The following is a 24,437-nucleotide window of genomic DNA, read 5'->3' on the forward strand; positions in this document are numbered from 1 at the left end:
AGCAAGTTTACATTTAAATAACAACATTTTTATAACACGCGTCTTAGGCCAAATTTGTCTAAAACATTGATAGCATTGTTAATTTATTCTGTTCTATATGGGTGAAGTCCTAGCCCTAGAGTGAGGTATGCCATAGGACCTGAGGTTTAGGTCAGAGTTGGCCCATTACTCCAACATTGTATATATGCACGTTCTATTTTATATAGGTGAGGTCCTATACATTGAGGCATGCCATTGGACCTGAGAGTTAGGTCAGAGTTGGCCCATTACTCCAACATTGTATGTATGCACGTTCTATTTTATATAGCTGAGGTCCTATACATTGAGGCATGCCATTGGACCTGAGAGTTAGGTCAAAGTTGGCCCATTAACCCCAATATTGTATACACATTCCATTCTATGTCTACAAGAGTGCTATACACCATTACTCACCGTCGAAAAATCCGGTTTCCTAACATAGCTATTGAGGCTGAGTATAAGTTGTAACGATCTGTCGCGTACAAGATGTTTGTGGCGGATCCTCCAACCTGTTGTATTGAGGGATCTCGCAGAAAGTAGTTCGCTCATAAGTCTATTGGGGGAATCGTAGGTTAAATGATTTTCCGACCACGCGAGAATAAAGTAAGATACATTCATTCATACATTTAAAGAAAAGATTAAAGGTGGCTGTACACAGTATCCGGATTTCATCCGTTTTGTTCGGATTTCGCTGCCGCATGCATACTGTGTACAGTCACCTCTAGACTGGCAGAACTAGAAGCTGAAATGCCTCTGTATAATTTAAACTCATACTTACATAAATTGTTGATCTAAATGTTCTTTCCTGGCGTTTTCTGGTCGATTACTTGGAGGGTGGCAGTTCTGTAGGTCAGGCTGTGGTCCATATGCGATGTTCTATTGAATAATAACAATGTTTATTATATGTTTGTTTGTTTGTTGAAAACTATTTTACGTGTGCCCACGGTCGAGCTGCTGAAGCTATTGCAGTGTGTGGATAAGGAGACATGACTTTTGGTTGGTTTGGTCATTTATATCCTCATGGAAGTGAATTAAAGCTCAGTACGTCACCAAATTACGTCACTAGCACATGACGTCACTAACCGGGCTAATATGTCTCCTTAACATAGATGATTCCTTCCGTATACGAAACAATTGTAATTGTTTTGTTGACCTTCTTATATGACGTGACAGACAAACTTTAGTCTCCATGGCAACGAGACAGGTTGCTATGACAACCATCATGACGTATGTCGGTCGAAAGCTCGTGCCCATTTTTCGTTCGTCTGTAAATAAAACGTTTTGCAGGGTTTATGAAGCTTGTTGATCCTCGAATGTCGGGGCAACAACAGTCGTTATAACACCGGTGTTCTGTTTCATACACCTCGTGCCTACTTACAAGTTACCACGTATGTAACTTATTTATCCTCGCGTGGTGGGAAACGGCAGTCGTTATAACATGGGTGTTCTGTTTTATAGACCCCGTACCCGCCTAAACGTTACTACGTATGTAACTTATTTATCCTCGCATGGCGGGGCAACGACAGTCAGTATAACGCAGGTGTTCTGCTTCATACACCTCGTGCCCGCTAACGAGTAACCACATTGTCAGGCGAGACAAGTCACGTCGCAGTGTTAGATATTTGGGGGAAATCGCCCAACACGCTTTAAGGTGGCTGTACACAATATCCGGCTTGCGAAGTCGTATGCAAACCCATTTCCGAGTTTGGCATGCGGCAGCGAAATCGGAAAAATACCCCTTAAGTTGTACCATAGTTATAGACGCTACCACGGATTGTACAGTCTCTCCTGGGACCTAGGAAGAGTTAATGCTTACCTATAAACGGGTACAGATGGATGAAAACCAAAGCTCGCAAATACGTTTTATACGTCATTATTTTATTTATGCCTAAAAAAATCGACGCTAAAAACGCTGGGTGTAGATATATTTCTTTAAATTAGCTACGCTGTAGTGCAAAAGCCGCCCAATAAAATAAAACAAAGAAATATCTACGCTGACCTGCGCTAAACAACGTTGGTTGTGAATATTTTCTTATTCTTTTTACATCGCCTAGGCGAGCTACGCTGTAGTGCAAACGTCGCTTCATAGAACAAACAAAAAAAATATCTACGCTGACTTGCGCTGAACAATAGTATGTATTTTAAGGCTAGTTCTTTTAAGCGGAGTTTACACGACAAGGAATACTGACTCCGTTTAAAAAGACAAACAAAGAAGCTTTACACCTGGTTATAGCACCTCGCGCGGGAGATTTTAAATCTGATGTTGCATAAATTACTGATGTTAAGTCATGGACCGGAATGACCGCTTTGTATATAAATATCTCTTCTACTTCGTCGCTTATGAGAGATTTTAAGCCGATCTGTACGATACCGGAGTTTTAGGCTGGAATGTTTAAATAATCAACAATATAAAAATGCGATTTAATAAAGGGATATAAAGATTTGTATTCAGTAGGTTAGAGGCAGGATGGAACACGCATCCATTTCCCCTCATGTTCCTATTTGGTAGAAAAAAGATACATATTTACAGTAAGGTGGGGGGAGATGGGACACCTTAGCACATAAAATCCAAATATCCTGATCGTGTTTTAAACAATTAACAACGGTATACGAGAGTCGTGGGGATAAGGTTTCATAATTCTTTAAATGTTCTTTGTTTATTACCAAATGGAACGAGAAAATAGAAGGAAAAGGTGTCTTAGTTTCCTCACTCTATACTGTTGTAATATTGTTGTTAAAATATTGTTGTTAATTGGTCAAGACACGATTAAGAAATATGTGATTTTATGTGCTAACTGTATCCATTTTACCATAATTACTATATATCAAAATCTAGGTTGGGCCTGCTGTTATGCAAGACGAGGTTAAGCGTGGTTATGTAATCTTAAGGTACTCCTATATGACCCTGCAAGAGATAAACTATGCAACCCGTTTGAAGTATTTTTGGTGGCTGGCCAGCTCGCAAGCAAAAGTTGTTGCAGTAAAATTTAGCTTTTTCGAAGAAGAGTTATTTTTAATGCCTCGGTTTATGCCTCGGTAGCAAAAAGTAGCGAGGTATTTATTTTGGTTCGTGACGCTTTTTGGGAAGGTTTAATCTGATACTTCATTAGTTATGTACGTTAACGTGAACTAAATATTCAAGTAGGTTGGGGGAAGACGGGACACCTTTAGCACATATTATCCAAATAACCTGATCGTATTTTAAACAATTGACAACGGTCTATGAAAGTCGTGAGGATACGGTTTGATATGATTCCTTGAATAATCTTTGTTTACTACTAAATGGGACGGTAAGTAGAATGAAAAGGTGTCTTACCTCTCCCACCCCACTATATGCCAAAATGCAGACCCTACAGTTTACAGAATGCACTTACCTTAACTTTCTGTATGCAGATGACGCTTGTAGCTTGATCGCTTTGAATGTAAATGTACTGCATACCCTCCATCCATGCAATATATATACTTTGCTGGACAATTAGAAAAATTATATAAACCGCAATTCGTCATGTCGCAGACATTTAAAAAAAGGGGTTCCTGGCTACGCGTTTATACGCGGTAGGGAATATATGGTATATACGGTATAAATGGCGTTACGGTAGTCGCGTGTATAAGGAGAAACGCACCTATTCTGTGTTTTTTTTGCGAATCGCGGAAGTAAAAATATTCTTAATGCAAATACAAAACGTGGCTGTTACGTAACAATTATACAATCCCTGGAATGTATGACGTAACAAATATGATTTCGAGTCACAGAACAATCTATATAGGTAATGAAATATCCAATTTCGTTTTTATTTTGATCAAAGCGCTGCATAGCGTTTGAGTTTCTTCTATTGTGGTGTATTCATCGAGTTTTTATAGATTAAAATTTCCTTGGATTTTATTTAATCAACAAAATTTAATTCCCTCACTTTTAAGGGTAGATGTGTTTGCGCAGTAACAAGTAAAGGACTGAGTATGGTTATGGATACCGTTAGCATACGGTAGGATGGGGAAGATAGGACACCTTTAGCACATAATATCCAAATATCCTGATCGTGTTTAAACAATTAACAACGGTCTATGGGAGTTTTTGAGGATACGGTTTTATAAATCTTCAAATAATCTTTGTTTACTACCAAATGGGGCGGGAAAATGGCATGATAGAGTGTCCCATCTTCCCCCACCCTACCACATACGTATCCTAACTAGTCGTGCTTTTAACATTTAATATCGCTCGCTTAATTAGAGTCGTGAGAATACGAATATAAAGTTCTGTTAATATTCTTCGTTTACCACTAATTTCAAAATAAAAACATGAATCATCATTTGAACCCAAACTACACAATGTGTGCAAACTTGTATGCTTACGCGTTTTATAAAAATGTTTTTTATTATCATGGCCGTTTGCTGTTAATTCCGTTTTCTTCGAGTGTGGTCCTCGTAATTTTATTAAATATTATAAAATGTTATATGTACACCTAGTTATAGTACACGGAAACGACGTAACACGTATACGTCCGGTATACTTTACAACAAAAAAGAAAAAATGTTGGGAAAATGTACAATGACGTGTACTGTGCTCTGCGTGGGCTTGACTGTGATTGTCTTGGCTGTTTTCACTGCCGGCTTAAAAGTGACCCACAGTTATGCTTTTTGATTGCTACAAATGAAGTAGGATATGATTCATTTGGTTTAAATTCAAGCGCCCATATGGCGCGACACACTGTATGAAATCACTCATCTAGTAGGATGGGGGAAGATGGGACACCTTTGGCGCATAATATCTGATTATCATGATCGTGTTTTAAACAGTTAACAACGGTCTATGGGAATCTTGAGCATATAGTTTTATAATGTTTGAAAGTTCCTTGTTTACTACCACATTGGACGAGAAAATAGAGTTAAAATGTGTCCCAACTTCCCCCACCCTACTATATATATAATAGAATGTGCATATATACAAGTTGGGGTAATGGTTTCCATAGTGCTCATGACGCGACACACTATGAAATTACTCATATAGAATAGAATGTGTATGATGGGGTGATGGTTTAACTTGCCCCAAATTCCATCATAGCTGTCATAATATTTCTTGCGATGGGACCCCACGCGTATATAATAGAATGCAAATATACAATATGGGGGTTTATAATGTTCCAACTGTGGCCTAATTCTTCGGCCTTCTTACCGCAGAACGCCCACCTACAAAAATACCGCCCACGGTTTCGCGTAAACCCGCAAAGTATATACTGCCTATTTTGCATTGGGCTACGTACAAATGTAAATAGTTATTTTGTCTTTGGGTCAAAGGCAGAACAAACAGTTTAAACAAATGAAGATCGAAGAATGCAGTCGGGCGTATTATTAAGAATTCCTTCTGCGTTTCTTCGAAAATGCGTCATAAAATTCGCAGGTTAGTCATATATTTATGTTTGGATCAACGCATGGTAACAAAAAAGGGGACAACGGAAAATGGGCATGTAAACGGAAATTCAAAACTTGCTTATAGATAAAGTTATAGTGCAGGGTGAGGTAAGATGGTCCATGTTTCATTCTCCGTAATCGAAACATGAAAATAAATGTACAGTAAAGGAAAATGGAACACCTTTAGCACGTAATATCCAAATATTCGAATCGTATTTTAAACAATTAACAACGGCCTATGGAAATAGTGAGCATAAGGTTTTTGCTGTTCCAATAACTTGAGCTCTGCTACCAAAAAGATATTTAAGAACATAAGTTATGTCTGGTTTATAAAAAATCACTCATGCAATAACTTGGCAGTGAGTAGCATCTCTGGTATAAAATATACACCCACATGCAAAACCGACACAATTACCGTTCGTATGTTTGGCTTTTTAACATTTTTGGGCAAAATTAGCTTTCAGACCACGTAATAATTCGTAGTATTTGTGCAACCGCCTGTAACGCCGCATCCGTCTTTTCACAGCCAAGTTACGTAGAACTAGAGTTTAAATATAGTAGGTGCAAGGTTGGGGTAAGATGGTCCATTGTTTAAATGTGTGGGTGGGGTAAGATGGTTCATGTTTTCATTCTCTTTTCTCGTCCCATTTAGAAGTAAACAAAGCATATTTACAAAAAAATATATAACCGTATCCTCACTGGCTCACGGCTCTTTTAGAGTGTTGGTAATTGTTTAAACACGATTAAAAATATGGGATATTATATACGGTATCCATCTTACCCCATTCCATATATTTAAAACTATTAAACCTGATGGAGACGATCTATAAATAGAACGTCGAAGCAACAGTGCGCAAAATAAAGTGGCGAAACGGCTGTTTTAAGACTTATATTTGCCTGGCAGTAACAAGACACAAAAATATATTTATATTTGCGAAAAATAACACAAGAACTACTAAATATCGTCGGGCAGTAGGTCTATGACGTCATCGTTAGGTGTATGACGTCACAAATTAAATAGGTTGGGCGTGAGACAAGTTATTTGAGACTACTTCTAATTTCCCGAACAAAGCAGATTTTTTTTCTGTTAAGTCTAAAAGAATGAAATATAATAATTACAGATTATATTTAAGTAGTAAATCATATGATTAAGTCGTGGTTTATATAGTATGGTAGGGGAAGATGGGATATAGTAGGGTGGGGGAAGATGGGACACCTTTAGCACGTAATGACCAAAAACTTTGTTTACTACCAAATGAAATAAGAAATATAATTAAAAGGTGTCCCATTTTCCCTACTCTAAAGTTTATAGGAATGTGTATAGTGTAGTTGTGTAAATAATGTGAAACTTAGGACAGAGTTGGCCCATTGTCCCAACATTGTATATGCTCATTCTATTCTATATGGGTGAGGTCCTACAGTGAGGCATGCCATGGGACCTAGGATTTAGGCCAGAGTTGGTCCATTGTCCCAACATTGTATATGCACATTCTATTCTATATGGTTTAGGTCCTACAGTGAGGCACGCCATGGGGCCTGGGATTTAGGTTTAAGTTGGTCTATTACCATTTGCATTTGCCATTAGTTATTAAGTTGTTATATACTAAAATCTGTTTTACCTTTTTCCTTTGTCTCTAACATTTGTATAACTTCATTAATTCGCTCGATTGCGTTCTTATCACGGTTGCGACTCTCTCTTAAAACAAACAAGAAGCACATGGTAATGCACTTCGCAACAAGCAAAAATAACATTAATTCGGTTAAATTGTATTCTCATATAAACTGCTATAGTTCTGTAGCATAATATCCGCGACAAAATACTATACGAAGTAACATAGGCTATACGTGCTGGTAACTCGCAAGCTGGCACGAGGTGTATGAACACCCGTGTTATAACGAGTAACGACTGTCGTTTTTCGGCCACGCGAGAAAACATAAGTTACATTCATTCATTCATTCATTCATTCATTCATTCATTCATTCATTCATTCATTCATTCATTCATTCATTCATTCATTCATTCATTCATTCATTCATTCATTCATTCATTCATTCATTCATTCATTCATTCATTATATATCGATACGTTTATATGGTAGGCCACACGATATATCGATCATTCAAACAGTATGCAATGCAAGCTATATGAATGAGAGTATAACTTATTTATCCTCGCGTGGCCGGAAAACGACAGTCGTTATAACATGCTTTCATACACCTCGTGCCAGCTTACGAGTTACCATGTATGTAACTTTGTGGGTGATTATTTTTTATATGATACATATATATACGTACTTAAACATCGGGCACCAAGTTTCGATCGTGTATTTCCCTGTGACGGACGACGCCTCTGCAAAATAATTTAAAATAGCGAAAACTGTTGCTGTTTCGAACAGAGTAGTTATATATAGCACTGTGGGGTAAGACGGGACATCTTTAGCACATAATATCCAAATATGCTGATCGTGTTTTAAACAATTAACAACGGTCAAATGAAGTTATGAGGATACGGTTTTATAATTATTTAAATGTTCTTTGTTCACTACCATATGGAATAATAAAAGAGGATGAAAAAGTGTCCCATCTCACCCCACCATATACTGTATAAGACATGGCTACATACCGTTAACAAATTTGTCCAATTCCTTGACTTTGATTGCTAATATTACGTTGGATGTTTCATCGGGTGGCGAATGTTCTTTTTCATTTGATTTCTCAGTCGTAGTTTCGTTCTTTAATTCGACCTGAATACCATTTAAGTAGGTTTATATATATACGTATCGTATGAATGTAACTTGCTGGCGGGGCGACAGTCGTTATAACACAGGTGTTTCGTTTCATACACCTCGTGCCACTACAAGTTACCACGTATGTTACTTTGTGGATGATTATAAGTCGTTGTCGATTTAGAAAGTACGGTATTTCGCAGTTTAAACTTTACGCCTAACACTTTAGTAAAAATAAGCTTAGGCCTACCTTGGACATGATGTTTGTAGATGTAGTTTCTTATTTTGTTGTAACTGAAGATTTATAAATATCCAAAGTACTTAACAATCTTAAAAGATATGGATTTCCGTACGAAAAAAAAATCAAAATTGTTGCAATATAGAATTTCTTTACCCTGCTGTCCTTAACTAACTAATAATTTCTAATTTGCCCCATTAGCACGTTCTTATCTTTATTTTAATGAAAAAATAAACGAAAAACTGAACTTAAAATTTCAAAAAATGTTCGCGTATTATGACGTCATATATTGCTCATTTGCATACCGCCATAAACTGAACATAAAATACTTGTTACTTAGTGGGGACTATTTTAAATAAAAACATATAAAACTGTTGCAAAATTAGGCATCTTGTATTACTTACTAAATACATTTTACAAGTTTCTTTTTGCATAAATCCGTATATTTATTACTCGTTAATTAAGGTAAGTTGCGATTTTAACCTAAACATAGCAGTTTATTTACAACAATAGTAGGCATAGGGAATGCACAACATCAAAATAAACATTGGGTATATAAGCAATACGATGTTAGGCTACACAGGAAAATGTTTATTGAAGTAGAAGTTTTTAACATAAAAGCAGATTAAATACATTGATGTATGATTGTAATTAATAGAATATATTACTTTTAAAAGTTGTGCCTATATATTTTTTAATCGTGTTTTGCTTCATGGTATTTTAACATTTTTTTCTTTTTACATATAAGAGGTAAATGGGGAAAGTAACAAAGAACAAAATATTCTTTAAAATAAACAGACATTCTAAAATGCAATAGTAGTGTTCGAAGGAATTGGATTTCTCAATATTTAACAGCATTGTTTGGCAGTGTTTAATGTTGATATATATCGTACGATTCGTACCCATTACAAAAAGTAAACATAGAATAAGGAAATTTAAAACCAGTTAATTGAGTTCTTTTATTATTATTTTGGTTAAAATATTGAAGTAAAAGGCATGAGGTTGGATCTTATAATAAAACGTTGTAAAATTCATTTATAAAAATGCAGCATGTTAAACAAAAACTATTGTTCATCTCTGTTCCCCTCCTATGACATCAACATGGCTTATTCTCATTGGTCAGCACTCCCAATGGTATTCGAACACGGTTGACTTTTTCATCTTTTGATTGAAATTTCAGCTGTTTACATGGGGACAGTGAGAAACAAGAACGGCACGCCGCCATATATTTATCTGTACCCCCAATAACCTCAACCGCAGTTTCAAGACCCAATCTTTTAGTGAACGCTGCTTCCCTGTGGCAAGAATTGCACACCGCGCTTAATTTCACAACTGTTTCAGCAATCGGTATTAACCCCAGTACAGCACCAAACGGTTTTCTCTCAAAAGTGCCGTCCAGGGCCGCCACTATTACTGTTTTCCCACTAGAAGACATTGAGTCGCAAAACTGTACAATGTCAGGGAAAAACTGGCCCTCATCTACCCCGATAACTGAAAAAGAATCCAGATTCTTAAGAGCCAATAGGTGTGTAGCTTTTACAGCTTTAGTGATTTGCTTATCATGTGTTGCCATGCTGTCATCACTGTATCTATTATCATGGGCGTATTTTATAACCAGGCATTTCCGCTCAGTGATTTGGTAACGTCTGATTCTTCTCAAAAGTTCTGTAGATTTCCCAGAGAACATAGGCCCAAGGATAACTTGAATTTGACCTCTATTTTTGCTGGGGCTATGGCAGTACGAAGGCAGGTGTAGAGAAGACATTTTATCTGGCTAGAAATCTGCAATACAGATCTGTTTTGTTAACTTTACTAAACTTGGAATACATTTACATTTAGGAAGGGGATTTAGAACTAACTTCGCGTCTTTGCTAATCACATATCAAGAAACATATAGAGAAAACACACGCATACTTCAGTATACGATACTATATCGTATGTACTACAATCATAACACAGCCTATTATGGCTATATACATACGTAGTACTATTATTAGCCTCCGAAACTTAATCGCCTATTCCGCCCTATCACATTTATTACAAGCGTAAAACAGCTCGGTCCGGCTTTATACACACGCAGCATAAAAGTATGAAACGTACTCGCCTCTGCTCGACTGTTTACTATTAAAATCTAAACGAATTTCTTTAAAATTTGCGGGGAGTTTTAAATTTCCCGCTAAGCGCCAAAATTCCCCGCGCAAAAAAAAACTATTTCTAACAGATGATACCAGAGTTGTATTTGCATATTTTATATTTTCCATAGTTTTTACCATTTGGGAAAACTATTAAAATTTTGGCCGAAGGTATGGTTCTGGACGACGTTCATCAAACTAAAAAATATCCATGTTAGTTTTCTAACAAACGAGACAACTTTTTTTTAGTTTTAAACAGTTCTTTTTTCATTTTTTTTATTATTTAAGGGTAAATAAGCCACGTCTTCTTTCCGATGTTATTTCCCATGCGATAATGATCAGCCTGTAAATAGCATGCTAGTTTTACGTTAAACCTAATTATAAATGAGATAATACCTTTAAAGTGTTGTGGTTTGCAATGCCTCTGCGTCCGTCTTTAAATTCGCCCGACATTCTGTTAAGAGCAAATGTATTAGTACAGCTTTATATATCTACACACAAATATCTATATAAATATACTACAAGTTATACCTTTCCAAAATGTCCTGAGAACGAAAGGAAACACCGGAACTTGAATCTGCCATTTGACCTGTCCTGACCATACCCCTACGTCTCAGTGCTTCTGCATGTCCGAATATGGACACAGCACAGACGATTAATATTAGTGTAACCTTCATGTTATATTTATCAGTGATTGTCACAAAGCGAGCTTTGGCGTGCTATGAATAAATGACAGCTGGTATATATATAAATAGTTTCCTTCCGCTTTTAATGAAACTACACACATCTGGTTTAAGCTTCATATCTGTTTAGGGGATTTTATAAATTTCCATAACAAAATGCACGTAACAAATTCCGTATATAAATAGTTGTTGTAATGAAATATAAAGAGTTCAGTAGCTTATACGATAATAAATTAATAACTCATATATTTATTTACCTTTATGAATACACTAAAGAAATTCAATTAATTCATACCAGCAAAAATAAGGAATTAACAGCAAAACGACAGTCGTTAACTCGTAAAAAAATAATTTTAATTGTATTTTTAAAAAACGTATTTTAGGCTGTTCATGTGTATTAATTATTTTGCTAATTATAAAATGGAAACAACGAATGAAAAATGTTCGTTTTTGATCATTCAGTGCGACTGGGATTACGTGTTAAGGTAAAATACTCGTGTGTAATAGTTCATTTAGAAAATTAACTAAAAATGCTTAAAAAAGTGCATTGCTGTCATATTTTTGTCTGAATATTTATTTATCTTGCAGACAACATATTTTATACATTTATGCTTTATTAATTATAAGACCATGTAGATCCCAATCCAATTTATGAAACAGGGACCGGTGCCAATCAAGCGTTCATATTAAAAAAATAACTTGAAAAATGTGTAAAAAAATGTACTTCATAATTTTTCAGAATACCCATTTTTTTTGCAGGCAACACGAAGGGAAGGCTTGGGTGTCTCTTAAGCATTTTGGGTTCTCCCGCCCAACAAGTTATGGGACCCTAAAAAGGGTTGGATCTGCAGCTAATGGGGTTCCTATACTTGAAGCAAGTGATAGGTTTACAGTGGACGACATCAGTGCTAGAAGTATCAAGATATCACACACTGAGTTTAATGTGACGACTACGTTCCATGCTCCTGTGAAAACCTTTCATAATATTCATAACAAAAGTGTAAGTGATGTCATAATGTATTTGATTGGTGATGTCATAATATACTTTAATATAATAAAAATGTAAAGTAAACTATTCTTTTAAAAGTGCCTTTACATATTTACTTTTGCCATTTAGTATAAAATGTTGTAAAATTGCAATAAATATGAATTGACCAGTGCCATTTCTCTGATGAGAGTCCACGCTTCTACCCTAAACTATACTGGGCTGGACTTGATGCTGCTACCATTGTGTCTGTGTTTTTGGGCAATTGATTACACTAAGTTTATACACGATGCAGGCATGCAGCCACTATTGTAGGCGTATGTTTCTTGGGCAAAGCACTTAATGGTAATGGATCAACCCAGTGGTCACTCACATGTTGTCCAATTAAATTAAATTTCCATATAATATTCATTTTTGTTTTATCTTAGATAACGACGTTGGATATTTCAAAGGAAGGTGGCCTTGGTGTGTCTGCTTGTGTGGATGGGACCTTCAACATATGGGATACTAATAATGGAATGATTAGGGTAAGGAGATTTACAATGAATTGACTTTAAAAATACACTGAAACTTGCCTAACTATTATCAGTGGTGAAAAGCTATTGGTAGGGAGACACAGAATAATGTATGCTGTATACTTTTGTGTTTAATAATGTTAACTGGTTGTTTTACTTCTTAATCCAAGTGGTTTGACTGTCAAAAAATATATATAGCCAAAGGCTTGAAACCAATGGCCTAAAATCCCTAGCTTCTGGCAAAAACTTTTACCAATCCATTTCACAGAGGAAACTAGTTAGTCATGTAGGGGAAGTGAATTGTTGTAACTTCTTCCCATCAGGAATGGTAGTTATGAGTGGGGGAATGGATACACAGGTTAAAATATGGTCGGCTGAAGATGGGACATGTGCAAGGTATGATGAATGGTGTTGTGTTAGTGGTACGATATATATGATGTGCTACCCCGAATGTTAGGTTCAAAGCTTAATGCTGCTAGTATTGTTGGGTGTGTATCCTTGGGAAACAGAGTACATTGGGTTCAAAACTCAATGCTGCTACTGTTTTAGTTAGACTATAACAGATTTAAAGCTCGTGCTGCTATCATTGTGTGTGTTTTAGGGCAAGAGAAGACACTGGGGTGAAAGCTCGATGCAGCCACTATTATAGGCGGGTGTTGCCTTGGCAAGAACTGGGTTTAAACACAAACTAACAATCGGGGCTTTGAATCTCACGAATATGCTTTTCTATGTTTTCTACAGAACACTGAATGGTTCTCACAAGTGTGGGATCTTGAGCCTTGCTGCTGTAGGTAGAGGCAGGAATATTGTGTCTGCTTCAAGAGATGGTAGCCTTAAGTTATGGGAATGTAGCAGTGCTTCGTGTGTTGCTAATTTGTTGGAAGGAAAATCTGAAATTAACTTCTGCTGTGTGACTGAAATGTCGGATGAATTAGAAACTCAGTTGGTACAAGGTGAAGAGATAAGCGATGCAATGCCAGGTAAATCCAAATATAGTTATTAATTTAAATAAGCTTACACTTTGGGCAAAAATATTCCGCAAAAATGATTCAAGTCTCTTAACGTTATGATCTTATGACCGAACTCAAGGTTATTGTTTTGTTGACTTTTTAAAACTAACTGTCAAAAACACTAAACTGACTAAAATACTTGAAAATGGCTTATATCTAATTTTAACAGAAAAACGACAGTCGTTACACATATAATAAACTGCAATATATTGATTGTCACATTGTATCTTAAACTGTCCCTATTTTCTCAGGCAACCTTGAGTTCGACACGGAGCATAAGGTAGCTACTGCCTGCTGTGAGAATGGTGAAGTCATTGGCGTTGCTGTTTTAAAACGAAGTATTTTATTTGAGATGAAGTTGCCATCTGCTGTTAACTGTTGTTGCTACTTAGATGAAACTATATTAGTGGTGGGACTACATGACGGGTCAATTGTGGTGTTGGATATAAAAAATACTAGGTTAGTAATAATGGAACAGGCGTCAACCTAGTTGAAGCTTAGTGTAAACTAGTTGATTACATTTTAAACTAACGAATGACTAGATTCATTATATGAAAGGTCTTGTTGGTTAAACATATTTACAAGTTACAACTTTTTACACGATAACTTAAAAGGTGCTGAAAGTTATTTTAATATTGCGCAATACACCATATGTGGCGTTAAATGTTAATAATAGCAATTGTGATGTTAATGCCTTCAATGCTTACGTAACGATATATGGTTATTTACAGTAATTGTCTAAGTATAGTGGACTTGGTTATGAGATTTACCCGTGTCTATAATCTGTCCCAGTGGGGTCTAAGGGGGAGTACTCGCTTAGCATGTCTATAATCTGCCCTTTCTAAATGGTAGCACACAGAATGATGGGGTAATAGGCGAACTCTGGCTTAAATCCATTGTCTGGAGTGCCATGGTGTAGAACCTCACGTAATACAATCGAGCTGTATTAATTATTTTGTTATAATTACCTGTTTACAGACACCCATTAGCTAAGAAGCAGATCTGTGGTTCTCCTGTTCTATCCTTGTCCAATTCAAACCAAGATTCAAGTTTCTGGGCGAGTTTTGGTGACGGACGATGCTCACTGCTTAAAATGACATCATCACTTCCACAAGGGGGCGCTAACGGTGACAATAATCAACCCAACATAGAAATAGTATATGAACTGACCGGACCAGATTGCGACCCTGTTTATAAAGTCAATGCGACAAAGTCAAATTGGGTTTTTACTGCAAGTAGGGACGGAGTTGTGAGGAAATATAAATGCTAACTTGATATCTATTCTATATGAGTGTACGAGGACCTAGGACTTGGGCCAGGGTTGGACTGGAAACTCTCTGCTATTCTATATTGGGGAGATCTTTTTTCAAAGTCCAAGAAATCAGACCATTTTGCCCCATTATCCTAACACCCAAGTATAAATGTTAACTTGCAAAATATTTTATATGGATGAGGCACTTGCTCAAGGGACTAGGATTAAGGCCAGACTTAGCCTATAAACTTTCTGCTATTCTGTTCCATATGGGTGAGGGCAGTGGCGCAGCCAGGGGGGGTTTCGGGGGTTGTGACCCCTCTTTTGGAAAAATGTTTTGATTAACCCCCCCGCCCTTATTTTTTTCTGGCTTGGGTGAGGGACTAGAATTCTAACCAGATTTGGTCCACTATCCCAACACCAAGGAATGTGTGGCTGAGAGTTGGCCGCAACACTGAATGAACTGAGGGTTTATTTTATTTAAAACCAATCTCGAGCAAAACAGCAAACTAAGTTATATGACATCATACATGAATTTAATTTACACCGTTTAATATGACATCACTATCATAGGCGCCAAACCTGTGTGAGCCAACCCTGAAATTTCCAAACTAATTTAATCAGTAAAATTACAACAAAATTGCTTTTAAAAGAGCGCGAGTCCATCTATCCCTGCCTATCCTGCATTTTTAAAGTTTGGCACCTATGACATCACTATCATTTATCATACCCTTCGATATGACAAGCAGAGCCCAAATTACATAGTATTCAAAACTTAAATCAATGAAGTTCCGTGTGTTTTATCCTATACATGAAAGTCACGCCAGAATTTTGTTAAAAGTTAAAAAAAAATTTGGATAACTGCATTTTAACAATATGACCCCAGACTTAAAATTTAAAATCGTGACACCTATACTATGATGTTTCATTACTTATTCATAACACTGGATACTGTAATCACTTGTATATAACACTGGGGTCTTCCTCAGCCAACCCCATCCTTATATTAGTTGCGCTGATTTGTTCTTCTTCATTACGAACATCACGTGCTCGACGCATGGCGTTGATGGTGGTCTGATATACCTGGAGTAAAACACTGGTTATTTTGTATCTGGCAACACTGGTTATTTTGTGTCCGGGAACACTGTTATTTTGTGTCTCGCAACATTAGTTAATTTTTGTCTGGGAACACTGGTAAATTTGTATCTGGGAACACGGGTCAATTTGTATCCGGGAACACTGGAACAGTTTATATTTGGAAAAACGTCTGGAAACACTGTTTAAATTTTTATCCTGGAACACTGGTCAATTTGTATTCAAGAAAACAGTTTGGGAACACTGGTCAATTTGTATCCAAGAAAAATGCCTGAAAGCACTGGTCAAATTTGTTTATGAAAACACTGGTCAATTTGTAATCAAGAAAACTGTCTGGAAACACTTGTAATAAAGCGGTCTTGGAACACCAAGTCAATATTATCAATTTCTACACTTGAAATATGGTTAAAAGAGCTAAATATAACGTCACAAATATCATTGTTACATCACAATCATACCTTATCCATTACATCTTTCCCTCTTATGTATTTGAATGCTTCCTCTAATTTAGGGTTGACTTGTAGATAGTATTGAAGCTTCTCCCTATTCCAACACAAGTAGAAGCATCTGTCAACTGCTTCTATTGTGACCTGAGTGTTGGATTTGAGCTTTAAACTTTTACAAAACTAATACGACATAAAAGTTTTATTAAAACCCAAGGTTCATCTGGCATATGGCAAAAAGTAACGCTAAAAATTAATGTTTCTATTGTGACCTAGGCATTGGAATTAAGTTATAAACTTTTCAATAAGAAATCTGCCACTTAAAGTCTGCCATGTGTCAAGGCTTCATCAGGGCACAACTGACCTTACATTTACAATTTTTATAGGAGCAAATTACCAACTATTCTTACAGCAAGAGTTTCTATAACCCATATAAAGTCTCGCTGCATGAAATCGTTGGTTTTAGTAAAACAAGTTAGCAGAATATCGTGTTGTTATAACTTTGTTTTATTTATCTTACAGGATTTTGTTTGTTTAGTAGAATAAATGTTTCCAAACTTGCATAAGGTTATTACCACATATAAGACCTTCTGACATCACACCAGTATAATATGACATCACACAACAACATTATGACATCACACACCTGGAAACTCTCCCCCCTCTTCAACTTAGTGGATTGCCATTCTGGTGAATCAATCATCTCCTTATCTTTGATGTCATGGAGGAACATGCCGCGGTAAGTCACTCGTAATCTGTCGTGGGATTGAATTTAATTTATGACAGCTGTATTCTGTATGTGTAGGCTTTTACAACATGCCGAATAAGTTACATGTAATCTGAGGTAGATTTATATTGAATTAAAACAGTTCACACCAACAGTGTAAGTTTATAAGTTCTACTCTACATGGGTAAGGTCCTGCAGTCTGATTCACGGAAGTACCTGGGTCCTGGGAAGCAGGTCAGAGTTGGCCCATAAACTGCTCATGCTGCTAACCTCTATATAATTGGGCTTCTCGCTATAAAACCATTAGTTTTAACATTACGTCTTACCCTGAAATTTTGCCACAGGGCAGAAATAATAATTTGACGGGCATTTTGTACTATAATTCTCTTTTATTTTTAGCAGAATTTCACATTTGTAACTATTTTTCCCCCTTTCGTAACAGAATCCATCAATTCCACTTACGTGCCCGATACCAAGGTACAACCGACTACATCACTTACGTGCCCGACACCAGCATAGAAACCCTAGCTTCCACAGTAGTGTTACCCTCCACAGCGTATTTATCGCCGGGAAATATATGGACCCATTTGCAGTTCTGGTGGACCAGGGCTTTGAACTCCTGCCTTGTTACAGCAAATGTCTGGAACACCTGAACAAGGGTAAGGGTTATGTATTTTTACTTGGTGCCACACCATGCAAGGATAAAGAAGATACATATGTGGTGTATGAAACAGAACACCCATGCAACGACTGTCGTTATCGCCCCTGCATTTGTGGTAACTTGTAAGCAGGCACGAGGTGTATGAAATAGAACACCTGTGTTCTAACGACTGTCGTTTATGTACTGGTCTTATCTACTGCAATAGCTAAAACTTAACTGCAGTGAAACATCCAAATCCTAAAATTCACCCAATTTTTTAAACCTTACATCGATATACAAATCCTCCAAAGCTGTTGGAAACTTGACATGTCTCTTCTTATAAATAGCAAACACCAGTTGTGCGAGTATCTGTATGATGAGCACCGCACCCCACCATATAACGTCCCACGTACACCAGTATAAACCACCCCATAGCATGAACATTACGACAGATAGGAAGAGAAACACCCGGTTTGTGATGACATAATGCCTGGAAGGTAAGTAAGGTATTATTATGTAGTTATGATGTAACAAATAAAAGGTAAATTACAGATTGTTGGAAGGTAAGTTACGGATTGTAATGTGGTGTAACAAATAAAACTTGTTTTAAAACAAACACGGAAATTTAAAAATTCTGTTTTTTAGTATTTTGTAACTAAAATTACTGTTTCTTTTTGGAAGTTGCAACATTCGCTACATGGCCTTTGGGTTGGGGGTTAATGGAGGTTATTTTATTGTTAAAAAAAGGATAAAGTAAGTTGCATTCATTCAATACATACTTACTTATACTTACTTGAAGGTGCTTGGTATAACACAAGACACAAGAAAGAGAGCCATACTAACATGGAAGGTCAAGTTTTGTGGAGCAATCCAATCATGACATGATAACCCTGGTAAGTAGGGAACTTCTGTGTCGTTGTCAGCCATGTTTGCTCCCGCACAGCACAAGTTATAAATATACTTTGGGAGGAAGTTAAAAATAGGGAAAAAAAATTAAATTTCGCTTTAGAATTGAATTTAAAATACCAATAGGTTTAACTTTAATTACAAAAATGCTAAGCCTAAAAATCAAAGGTTTTTTACTGCTTTAGTCTTGCTACCATACATAGTTTAATTTATTAATTGACTCTTTCACGACTTTCAGTAGAATAAATAAACCTTAAGAGGTTACTGACTATTTAATTATAAGCACCCCTTGATATTGGTTTTGTATTGCGACCATTTTTACTTTTAGTTAACTAGGCCTGTCTTTAATTGCTGATTCTAAATTTTAACATATAATTGGCTGATACATTTTAAATTGTCGCTTTTTAACTATAGTAGGATGGGGGAAGATGGGACACTTCGACGCATAATATCTGAATATCCTGATCGTATTTTAAACAGTTAACAACGGTCTATGGGAGTCTTGAACATATAGTTTTATAATTCTTTGAAAGTTCCTTGTTTACTACCACATTTGACGAGAAAATAGAGTAAAAATGTGTCCCAACTTCCCCCACCCTACTATAAGTTTTAGTTTAAATTGTCTGCTATGTATTTACATGCAACATACACATGTACACTGCAAGTGTTCCTTTGTTTACAACGAATGCATTATTTAATACTTTATGAAGTTTTAGCCAAGATATATTCACTGCATAAACTTTTTATGTGATCTGTTATCTTGTTTCTAACTACATTGCTAGCACTGTATGGATAAATAGGAAAAGTAAATTGCAATTTTAAGGACTTTAAAATTGATAGAGACACTAGGTTATAGTAATATAGGTTTAAAAGTAAATGTTATCTGCATCTGCATGCATTTGCCTAGTTTATGCTAATACTAAAACTGCCTATATATATATATATATGGTAAAAACTATGCTATTGATAACTTAAAATTTTTAGTGGTGCTGCGCTGTAGTAACATTCGTTAAGAATATCATATGTTAAGATACTGACTGTATTCTACATGAAACTGTCTATAATTATATTCTAGTAAAACTATGAACTTTAGAATTTATAAAGAGAGTATGCTATAGTAATATGAGTTTGAAACTGACTGTATTGTTGTACATGCATCTATGCAACTCATGCTCACATATGAAGTTTAGATATCCAGCTATATCCTGTGTTGAAAGCTTGCCAAAGTGTTGCTGTGACCAGTGTTACGCAACTGTTTATAAATCCCTAATACCGACAGTGACTCTCAATGTCTGTAACATAACTGGCAACACTACACATGGGAATTGAGGTGCTGGGATAATAATACATGCATGGTGATGGACTTAACAGCTGCAAGAGTTTATAGCTGCATTAGCGGCGTGCATCAAATGATCATTGGCTTATATAGGCCTTGATACATAGATGCCCTTGTGTGTAACCTTGTATGCAATGTACAAACCCATATACCATAAAACATATCAGCATATGGTTGCTACTGTTGTGTAAGGCAGTTGTTAGGGTAAGACACACAGTCAGAAATAAAAGTTTTTTTTTTTTATATGTGTTGGTCTATTTTGCATTTTATTTAGTATAGAATATATTTAGTGCAGAATTTAAGTGTAATTTGTGTGTGGTATGTTATTGTGTTAGTCTCTTTTGTATTTTAGTCTTGTTTAATATATTTGCTGATTGCATGTAGTAGTTTTTTTGCTGTGTATATATATTAGGAAATTTTATCATATTTTTTGTAAGATTTTGGTAGGATTTTATTAGTAATAGAAAGCAGTACAAATATTTATTCAATGTGTAGTTAACAATTGGTTAGTAGGAAATGCAGTTTTATTGAATATAAATGAAATGATTTATTAAAACTAACAGAAATTTTAGGAAATCAATTTCTAGATAGCTTTATCAGATTTTAATAACTTATGTACCATTTATATATTTATGGAAAAAAGGACAAAAAAAGTTTAAAAAAGCAAAAATGTTTTAGAAGTTGTAATTATTCCAATATTAATTATTTCATTATTACCTCCACAGATGTTTCAGTGACATCATAATATGAGTTCTGTCATTAACTCAACAACAGAAGTTGCAAAACTTCTTATAGCTGGAGCTTCAAGGGGAGATGGTGTACCCTCCATATTTGCTCCAATAACAAGCACCATGTTCCCTGGTTTGAGCTCAACAATGGCGGCCCTTGGTTCTCACTACCGTGACTTTGGCACACGTGGGGAAACCTGGTCAGAATGTTCAGTATGGTACAACACTATGCCAGGCTCCTTATTCCAACTCACATGTGTCCTGCTTGTCCTTGCCCTTATGGGTGGTGGACATAACATGGTAGCAGCATCATACCACAACGTGCTATGTGCGTTAGCATTCCTTGTGCTTGCTATATGGGCAGCTATAGACGTATGTTCACCCGATATATTAATCTGGTCAATCGTGCTTTTCCTCACCAACATTGCACAGGTAAGTTTAAATACCTTCTTATGTACGTGCCCGATATGAGACTTTTGTACCTCATAAAATGAACGTGCCCAATATCTTTTTACTCTTTTCTATTTTTGTCAACTTGTTCTTCAAATGGTAAACCTATTCTGTGACCTAAATCCCAGGTCCCATGCTGGGCCTCACTGTAGGACCTCACCCATATAGAATAGAATGTGCATATACAATGTTGGGGTAATAGGTCAACTCTGGCCTAAATCCCAGGTCCCATGGCTTGCCTCACTGTAGGACTTCACCCATATAGAATAGAATGTACATATACAATGTTGGGGTAATGGGCCAACTCTGGCCTAAACCCCAGGTCCCATAGCGTTCCTCACTGTAGGACCTCACCCATATAAAATAGAATGAGCATATACAATGTTGGGATAATGAGCCAACTCTGGCCTAAACCCCAGGTGCCATGGCATGCCTCACTGTAGGACCTCACCCGTATCGAATAAAACTAGACATCATGGTTACTTTACTTTATATTATAAATACTACCTTTTAACACTTTCTAATTTGTCATTATGACATCACAGTGCGTATACAACTTTTATTGTATGAAAACAATAGACAATGTGATGGATGACAACATGCAGTCCATCTACCTCATGAAGTTCGCCCCGTTTAGTATTTCACCCCAAATGTTCGCTGAACTCGTAACTTGCAAGGTACGTATGTTATAATATGCATTGTTTAATATGAATGAGTGAATGAATTTGTTTATACTCGCATGCTGGGGCAACGACAGTTGTTATAACACGAGTGTTCTGTTTCATACACCTCGTGCCAGCTTACGAGTTACCACATATGTAACTTATTTATCCTCGCATGGGGGGGGGGGGCAACGACAGTTGTTATAACACGAGTGTTCTGTTTCATACACCTTGTGCCAGCTTAGAGTTACCACGTTTGTAACTTTGTGGGTGATTGTATTTATATATGTCTCACAAGAACACATATGCCTACAATGGTAGCAGCGATTGGCATTGAACCCGGTATCATTTGGTTACAATATTACAGCTCTAAAACCACATCACTGCTCATACTAATAGTATCGAGTGTTTAAATAAAAGCAGCTTTTATGTTTCTATGTTAAATGACATCATATTAACCAGGGATGCGAAATATTAACATTGAAGAAAGGTCACAATTATTCGGCTGAGAATAAAACGCCCATTGAAAAACTATCAATGCTTTTAAGTGGAAAGTAAGTATGAGGATATAATTATAATATGGTTTTATAAATATAATAATTGTTCTCTATTCACAAATGTAGTTTAAATACCAGGTCCCATGGAATGCTTTACTGTAGGTCCTCTTCATAACTCGATACTATTAGTATGAAACGTCATAGTTAATAGTTATGTTGCAATAAGACATGTGACGTAACAATTAAGCGCAAAATGTCAAATTGCAGCACGGCAATGTTTGTTACTCGAGCGACTTCGTTAGCTGATTATTACGAACACGCGACGAACATAAAACATTATATCGCAGCTTTAACAACGGTTTCTATCGCACAAGCGCCCGCACTAGACTGTGGTGTCGTGGTGATAGTCAGCAATACGCTTTATAACAAGATTTGGTAGCTTGGGTGACAGACGCACGTAAAACATATTACGTCCGGATTTTCAATGAAGTTAAACGATCACCGTCCGGATTTACAACTTTTACAATCCTGCTGTAGGACCTCTTTATAAAAGGGTTAGGTCAATCTCATGGCATGTCTCACTATAGGATCTCACCCATATATAATAACCTTGGCTAAAATAACTATTTAACCTAATTTACTGTTAGGGTAATAGTCTGAATACACCTATATATCAAGTAACACATCATATTCTATAACCTGAGATTTAAGTCAGATTTGGCCCATTACCCCAACACCAAGGAAGCCCATTTAAGTCTTTCATGCCACCAGAGAAACTTTTCCAAACTCCATACATTTTCACCACTGTATAAACTCCACATTCCTTCACTTTAGTTTGAAAGTGTCGTGCGAGGATAAATTCTTACATTATATTTCATCGAACGACTTCATTGATTCTCCTGAGTGGGATTCAATCAAACTTACATCATCAACTAAGGAACTTTTCAAGGTGGGTTGTTGGATGGTGTTTGGTAAATATGATAAGGGGTGTGTAATTATTGTATTGTGGTCTGTGGGGTAATATGGGGCATGTTTGGGGTAATATGGGGCATATTTGGGGATGGGACATTTTGGGGTGAGATGGGACATCTTTCGCACTTTGGGGTCAGATGGGATACCTTTTGCACTGGGGGTGAGATGGGACGCTGTTCGCGCTGTGGGGTAAGATAGGACATCTTTTGTACTACGGGGTAAGATGGGACATCTTTCGCACATAATATCTAAATATCCTGACTTTTTTCAAACAATTAACAACGGTATAGTCGTAAGGTGTCCCATCTTTCCATACCCTATTATATCTCTTGTGACCACTGTGTTGAAGCTATTGCCGTTAAATATTATATGCAGGGGTGTGTAAATATGATTAGTTGGATGTTATATGGGTGAATGAATGTATGAATGCAACTTATTTATCCTAGCATGGTGTGGCGACAATCGTTATAACATGGGTGTTCTGTTTCATACACCTCATGCCCGCTAACAAGTTACCACGTATGTAACTTATTTATCCTCGCAAGGCAATGAAACAGTCTTTATAACACGGGTGTTCTGTTTCATACACCTCGTGCCTGCTAACAAGTTACCACGTATGTAATTTATTTATCCTCGCAAGGCAATGACAGTCTTTATAANCACGGGTGTTCTGTTTCATACACCTCGTGCCTGCTAACAAGTTACCATGTATGTAACTTATTTATCCTCGCATGGCGGGAATCGACAGTCTTTATAACACGGGTGTTCTGTTTCATACACCTCGTGCCTGCTAACAAGTTACCATGTATGTAACTTATTTATCCTCGCATGGCAGGGAAACGACAGTCGTTATAACACGGGTGTTCTGTTTCATACACCTCATGCCTGCTAACAAGTTACCATGTATGTAACTTATTTATCCTCGCATGGCGGGGAAACGACAGTCGTTATAACACGGGTGTTCTGTTTCATACACCTCATGCCTGCTAACAAGTTACCATGTATGTCACTTATTT

The 24,437-nt window shown here is 36.6% G+C and overlaps 6 protein-coding genes across 9 annotated transcripts in view; 2 read left to right on the forward strand and 4 right to left on the reverse strand.

Moving 5' to 3' along the window:
- Window positions 1-405: 405 nt before the first annotated feature.
- LOC113474310 lies at window positions 406-1,309 on the reverse strand. The gene is made up of 3 exons (XM_026834851.1): window positions 1,102-1,309; window positions 797-894; window positions 406-571 (listed from the first exon to the last, which is right to left on the reverse strand). The coding sequence occupies exons 1-3, from the start codon at window positions 1,270-1,272 to the stop codon at window positions 415-417; spliced, it is 426 nt and encodes a 141-aa protein (XP_026690652.1). The 5' UTR covers window positions 1,273-1,309; the 3' UTR covers window positions 406-414.
- Window positions 1,310-6,296: 4,987 nt separating this feature from the next.
- Window positions 6,297-8,646, reverse strand: LOC100180642. Its single transcript, XM_002127539.2, has 5 exons — window positions 8,401-8,646; window positions 8,048-8,168; window positions 7,720-7,774; window positions 7,044-7,120; window positions 6,297-6,517 (listed from the first exon to the last, which is right to left on the reverse strand). The coding sequence occupies exons 1-5, from the start codon at window positions 8,407-8,409 to the stop codon at window positions 6,438-6,440; spliced, it is 342 nt and encodes a 113-aa protein (XP_002127575.1). The 5' UTR covers window positions 8,410-8,646; the 3' UTR covers window positions 6,297-6,437.
- A 163-nt stretch (window positions 8,647-8,809) lies between these two features.
- Window positions 8,810-10,472, reverse strand: LOC100182994 (thymidine kinase, cytosolic-like). Its single transcript, XM_002127497.5, has one exon. The coding sequence runs from the start codon at window positions 10,151-10,153 to the stop codon at window positions 9,485-9,487; it is 669 nt and encodes a 222-aa protein (XP_002127533.1). The 5' UTR covers window positions 10,154-10,472; the 3' UTR covers window positions 8,810-9,484.
- A 1,118-nt stretch (window positions 10,473-11,590) lies between these two features.
- Window positions 11,591-15,740, forward strand: LOC100185356 (proteasomal ATPase-associated factor 1-like). Of its 3 annotated transcripts, none has more exons than XM_002127458.3 (7): window positions 11,591-11,688; window positions 11,963-12,203; window positions 12,617-12,715; window positions 12,972-13,099; window positions 13,445-13,683; window positions 13,965-14,172; window positions 14,692-15,740. In XM_002127458.3, the coding sequence occupies exons 1-7, from the start codon at window positions 11,594-11,596 to the stop codon at window positions 14,981-14,983; spliced, it is 1,302 nt and encodes a 433-aa protein (XP_002127494.1). In that variant the 5' UTR covers window positions 11,591-11,593; the 3' UTR covers window positions 14,984-15,740. The 3 variants fall into 3 exon arrangements, with proteins under 3 accessions (XP_002127494.1, XP_026690627.1, XP_026690628.1); XM_026834826.1 differs by having other exon boundaries at window positions 11,963-12,170; XM_026834827.1 differs by having other exon boundaries at window positions 11,963-12,146.
- Window positions 15,427-18,862, reverse strand: LOC100175169 (blood vessel epicardial substance-B-like). The gene is made up of 6 exons (XM_002127403.5): window positions 18,664-18,862; window positions 18,159-18,360; window positions 17,731-17,879; window positions 17,150-17,258; window positions 16,519-16,650; window positions 15,427-16,048 (listed from the first exon to the last, which is right to left on the reverse strand). The coding sequence occupies exons 1-6, from the start codon at window positions 18,795-18,797 to the stop codon at window positions 15,923-15,925; spliced, it is 852 nt and encodes a 283-aa protein (XP_002127439.1). The 5' UTR covers window positions 18,798-18,862; the 3' UTR covers window positions 15,427-15,922.
- The window catches only part of LOC100182738 (popeye domain-containing protein 3), a 10,936-nt gene continuing 4,738 nt past the window's right edge, over window positions 18,240-24,437 (forward strand). For both annotated transcript variants that reach the window (XM_009860562.3, XM_009860561.3), the window contains exons 1-6: window positions 18,240-18,367; window positions 18,670-18,763; window positions 20,838-21,272; window positions 21,836-21,967; window positions 22,415-22,506; window positions 23,284-23,398. In XM_009860562.3, the coding sequence (XP_009858864.1) occupies window positions 20,859-21,272; window positions 21,836-21,967; window positions 22,415-22,506; window positions 23,284-23,398 (753 nt within the window). In that variant the 5' untranslated portion in view covers window positions 18,240-18,367; window positions 18,670-18,763; window positions 20,838-20,858. The remainder of the gene's footprint in view (window positions 18,368-18,669; window positions 18,764-20,837; window positions 21,273-21,835; window positions 21,968-22,414; window positions 22,507-23,283; window positions 23,399-24,437) is intronic.

The sequence above is a fragment of the Ciona intestinalis genome, chromosome 6 (assembly GCF_000224145.3).
Source record: "Ciona intestinalis chromosome 6, KH, whole genome shotgun sequence".
Classification (NCBI taxonomy): Eukaryota; Metazoa; Chordata; class Ascidiacea; order Phlebobranchia; family Cionidae; genus Ciona; species Ciona intestinalis.

What these genes read in the sequence shown, in the direction of transcription:
- LOC113474310 (XM_026834851.1), bottom strand. Translation starts at nt 1,272, where the DNA reads ATGGGCACGAGCTTTCGACCGACATACGTCATGATGGTTGTCATAGCA. An exon ending in TAAGGAGACATATTAGCCCG is followed by an intron (nt 895 to 1,101) that starts GTTAGTGACGTC and finishes ATTATTCAATAG; the next exon opens with AACATCGCATATGGACCACA. An exon ending in CATTTAGATCAACAATTTAT is followed by an intron (nt 572 to 796) that starts GTAAGTATGAGT and finishes TTCCCCCAATAG; the next exon opens with ACTTATGAGCGAACTACTTT.
- LOC100180642 (XM_002127539.2), bottom strand. An exon ending in ATTGGACAAATTTGTTAACG is followed by an intron (nt 7,775 to 8,047) that starts GTATGTAGCCAT and finishes ATTATTTTGCAG; the next exon opens with AGGCGTCGTCCGTCACAGGG. An exon ending in GTTAGAGACAAAGGAAAAAG is followed by an intron (nt 6,518 to 7,043) that starts GTAAAACAGATT and finishes TCATTCTTTTAG; the next exon opens with ACTTAACAGAAAAAAAATCT.
- LOC100182994 (XM_002127497.5), bottom strand. Translation starts at nt 10,153, where the DNA reads ATGTCTTCTCTACACCTGCCTTCGTACTGCCATAGCCCCAGCAAAAAT.
- LOC100185356 (XM_002127458.3), top strand. Translation starts at nt 11,594, where the DNA reads ATGTGTATTAATTATTTTGCTAATTATAAAATGGAAACAACGAATGAA. An exon ending in GAAGATGGGACATGTGCAAG is followed by an intron (nt 13,100 to 13,444) that starts GTATGATGAATG and finishes TGTTTTCTACAG; the next exon opens with AACACTGAATGGTTCTCACA. An exon ending in TTGGATATAAAAAATACTAG is followed by an intron (nt 14,173 to 14,691) that starts GTTAGTAATAAT and finishes ACCTGTTTACAG; the next exon opens with ACACCCATTAGCTAAGAAGC.
- LOC100175169 (XM_002127403.5), bottom strand. Translation starts at nt 18,797, where the DNA reads ATGGCTGACAACGACACAGAAGTTCCCTACTTACCAGGGTTATCATGT. An exon ending in TCTATGCTGGTGTCGGGCAC is followed by an intron (nt 17,259 to 17,730) that starts GTAAGTGATGTA and finishes ATCCCACGACAG; the next exon opens with ATTACGAGTGACTTACCGCG. An exon ending in GGAAAGATGTAATGGATAAG is followed by an intron (nt 16,049 to 16,518) that starts GTATGATTGTGA and finishes GTTTTACTCCAG; the next exon opens with GTATATCAGACCACCATCAA.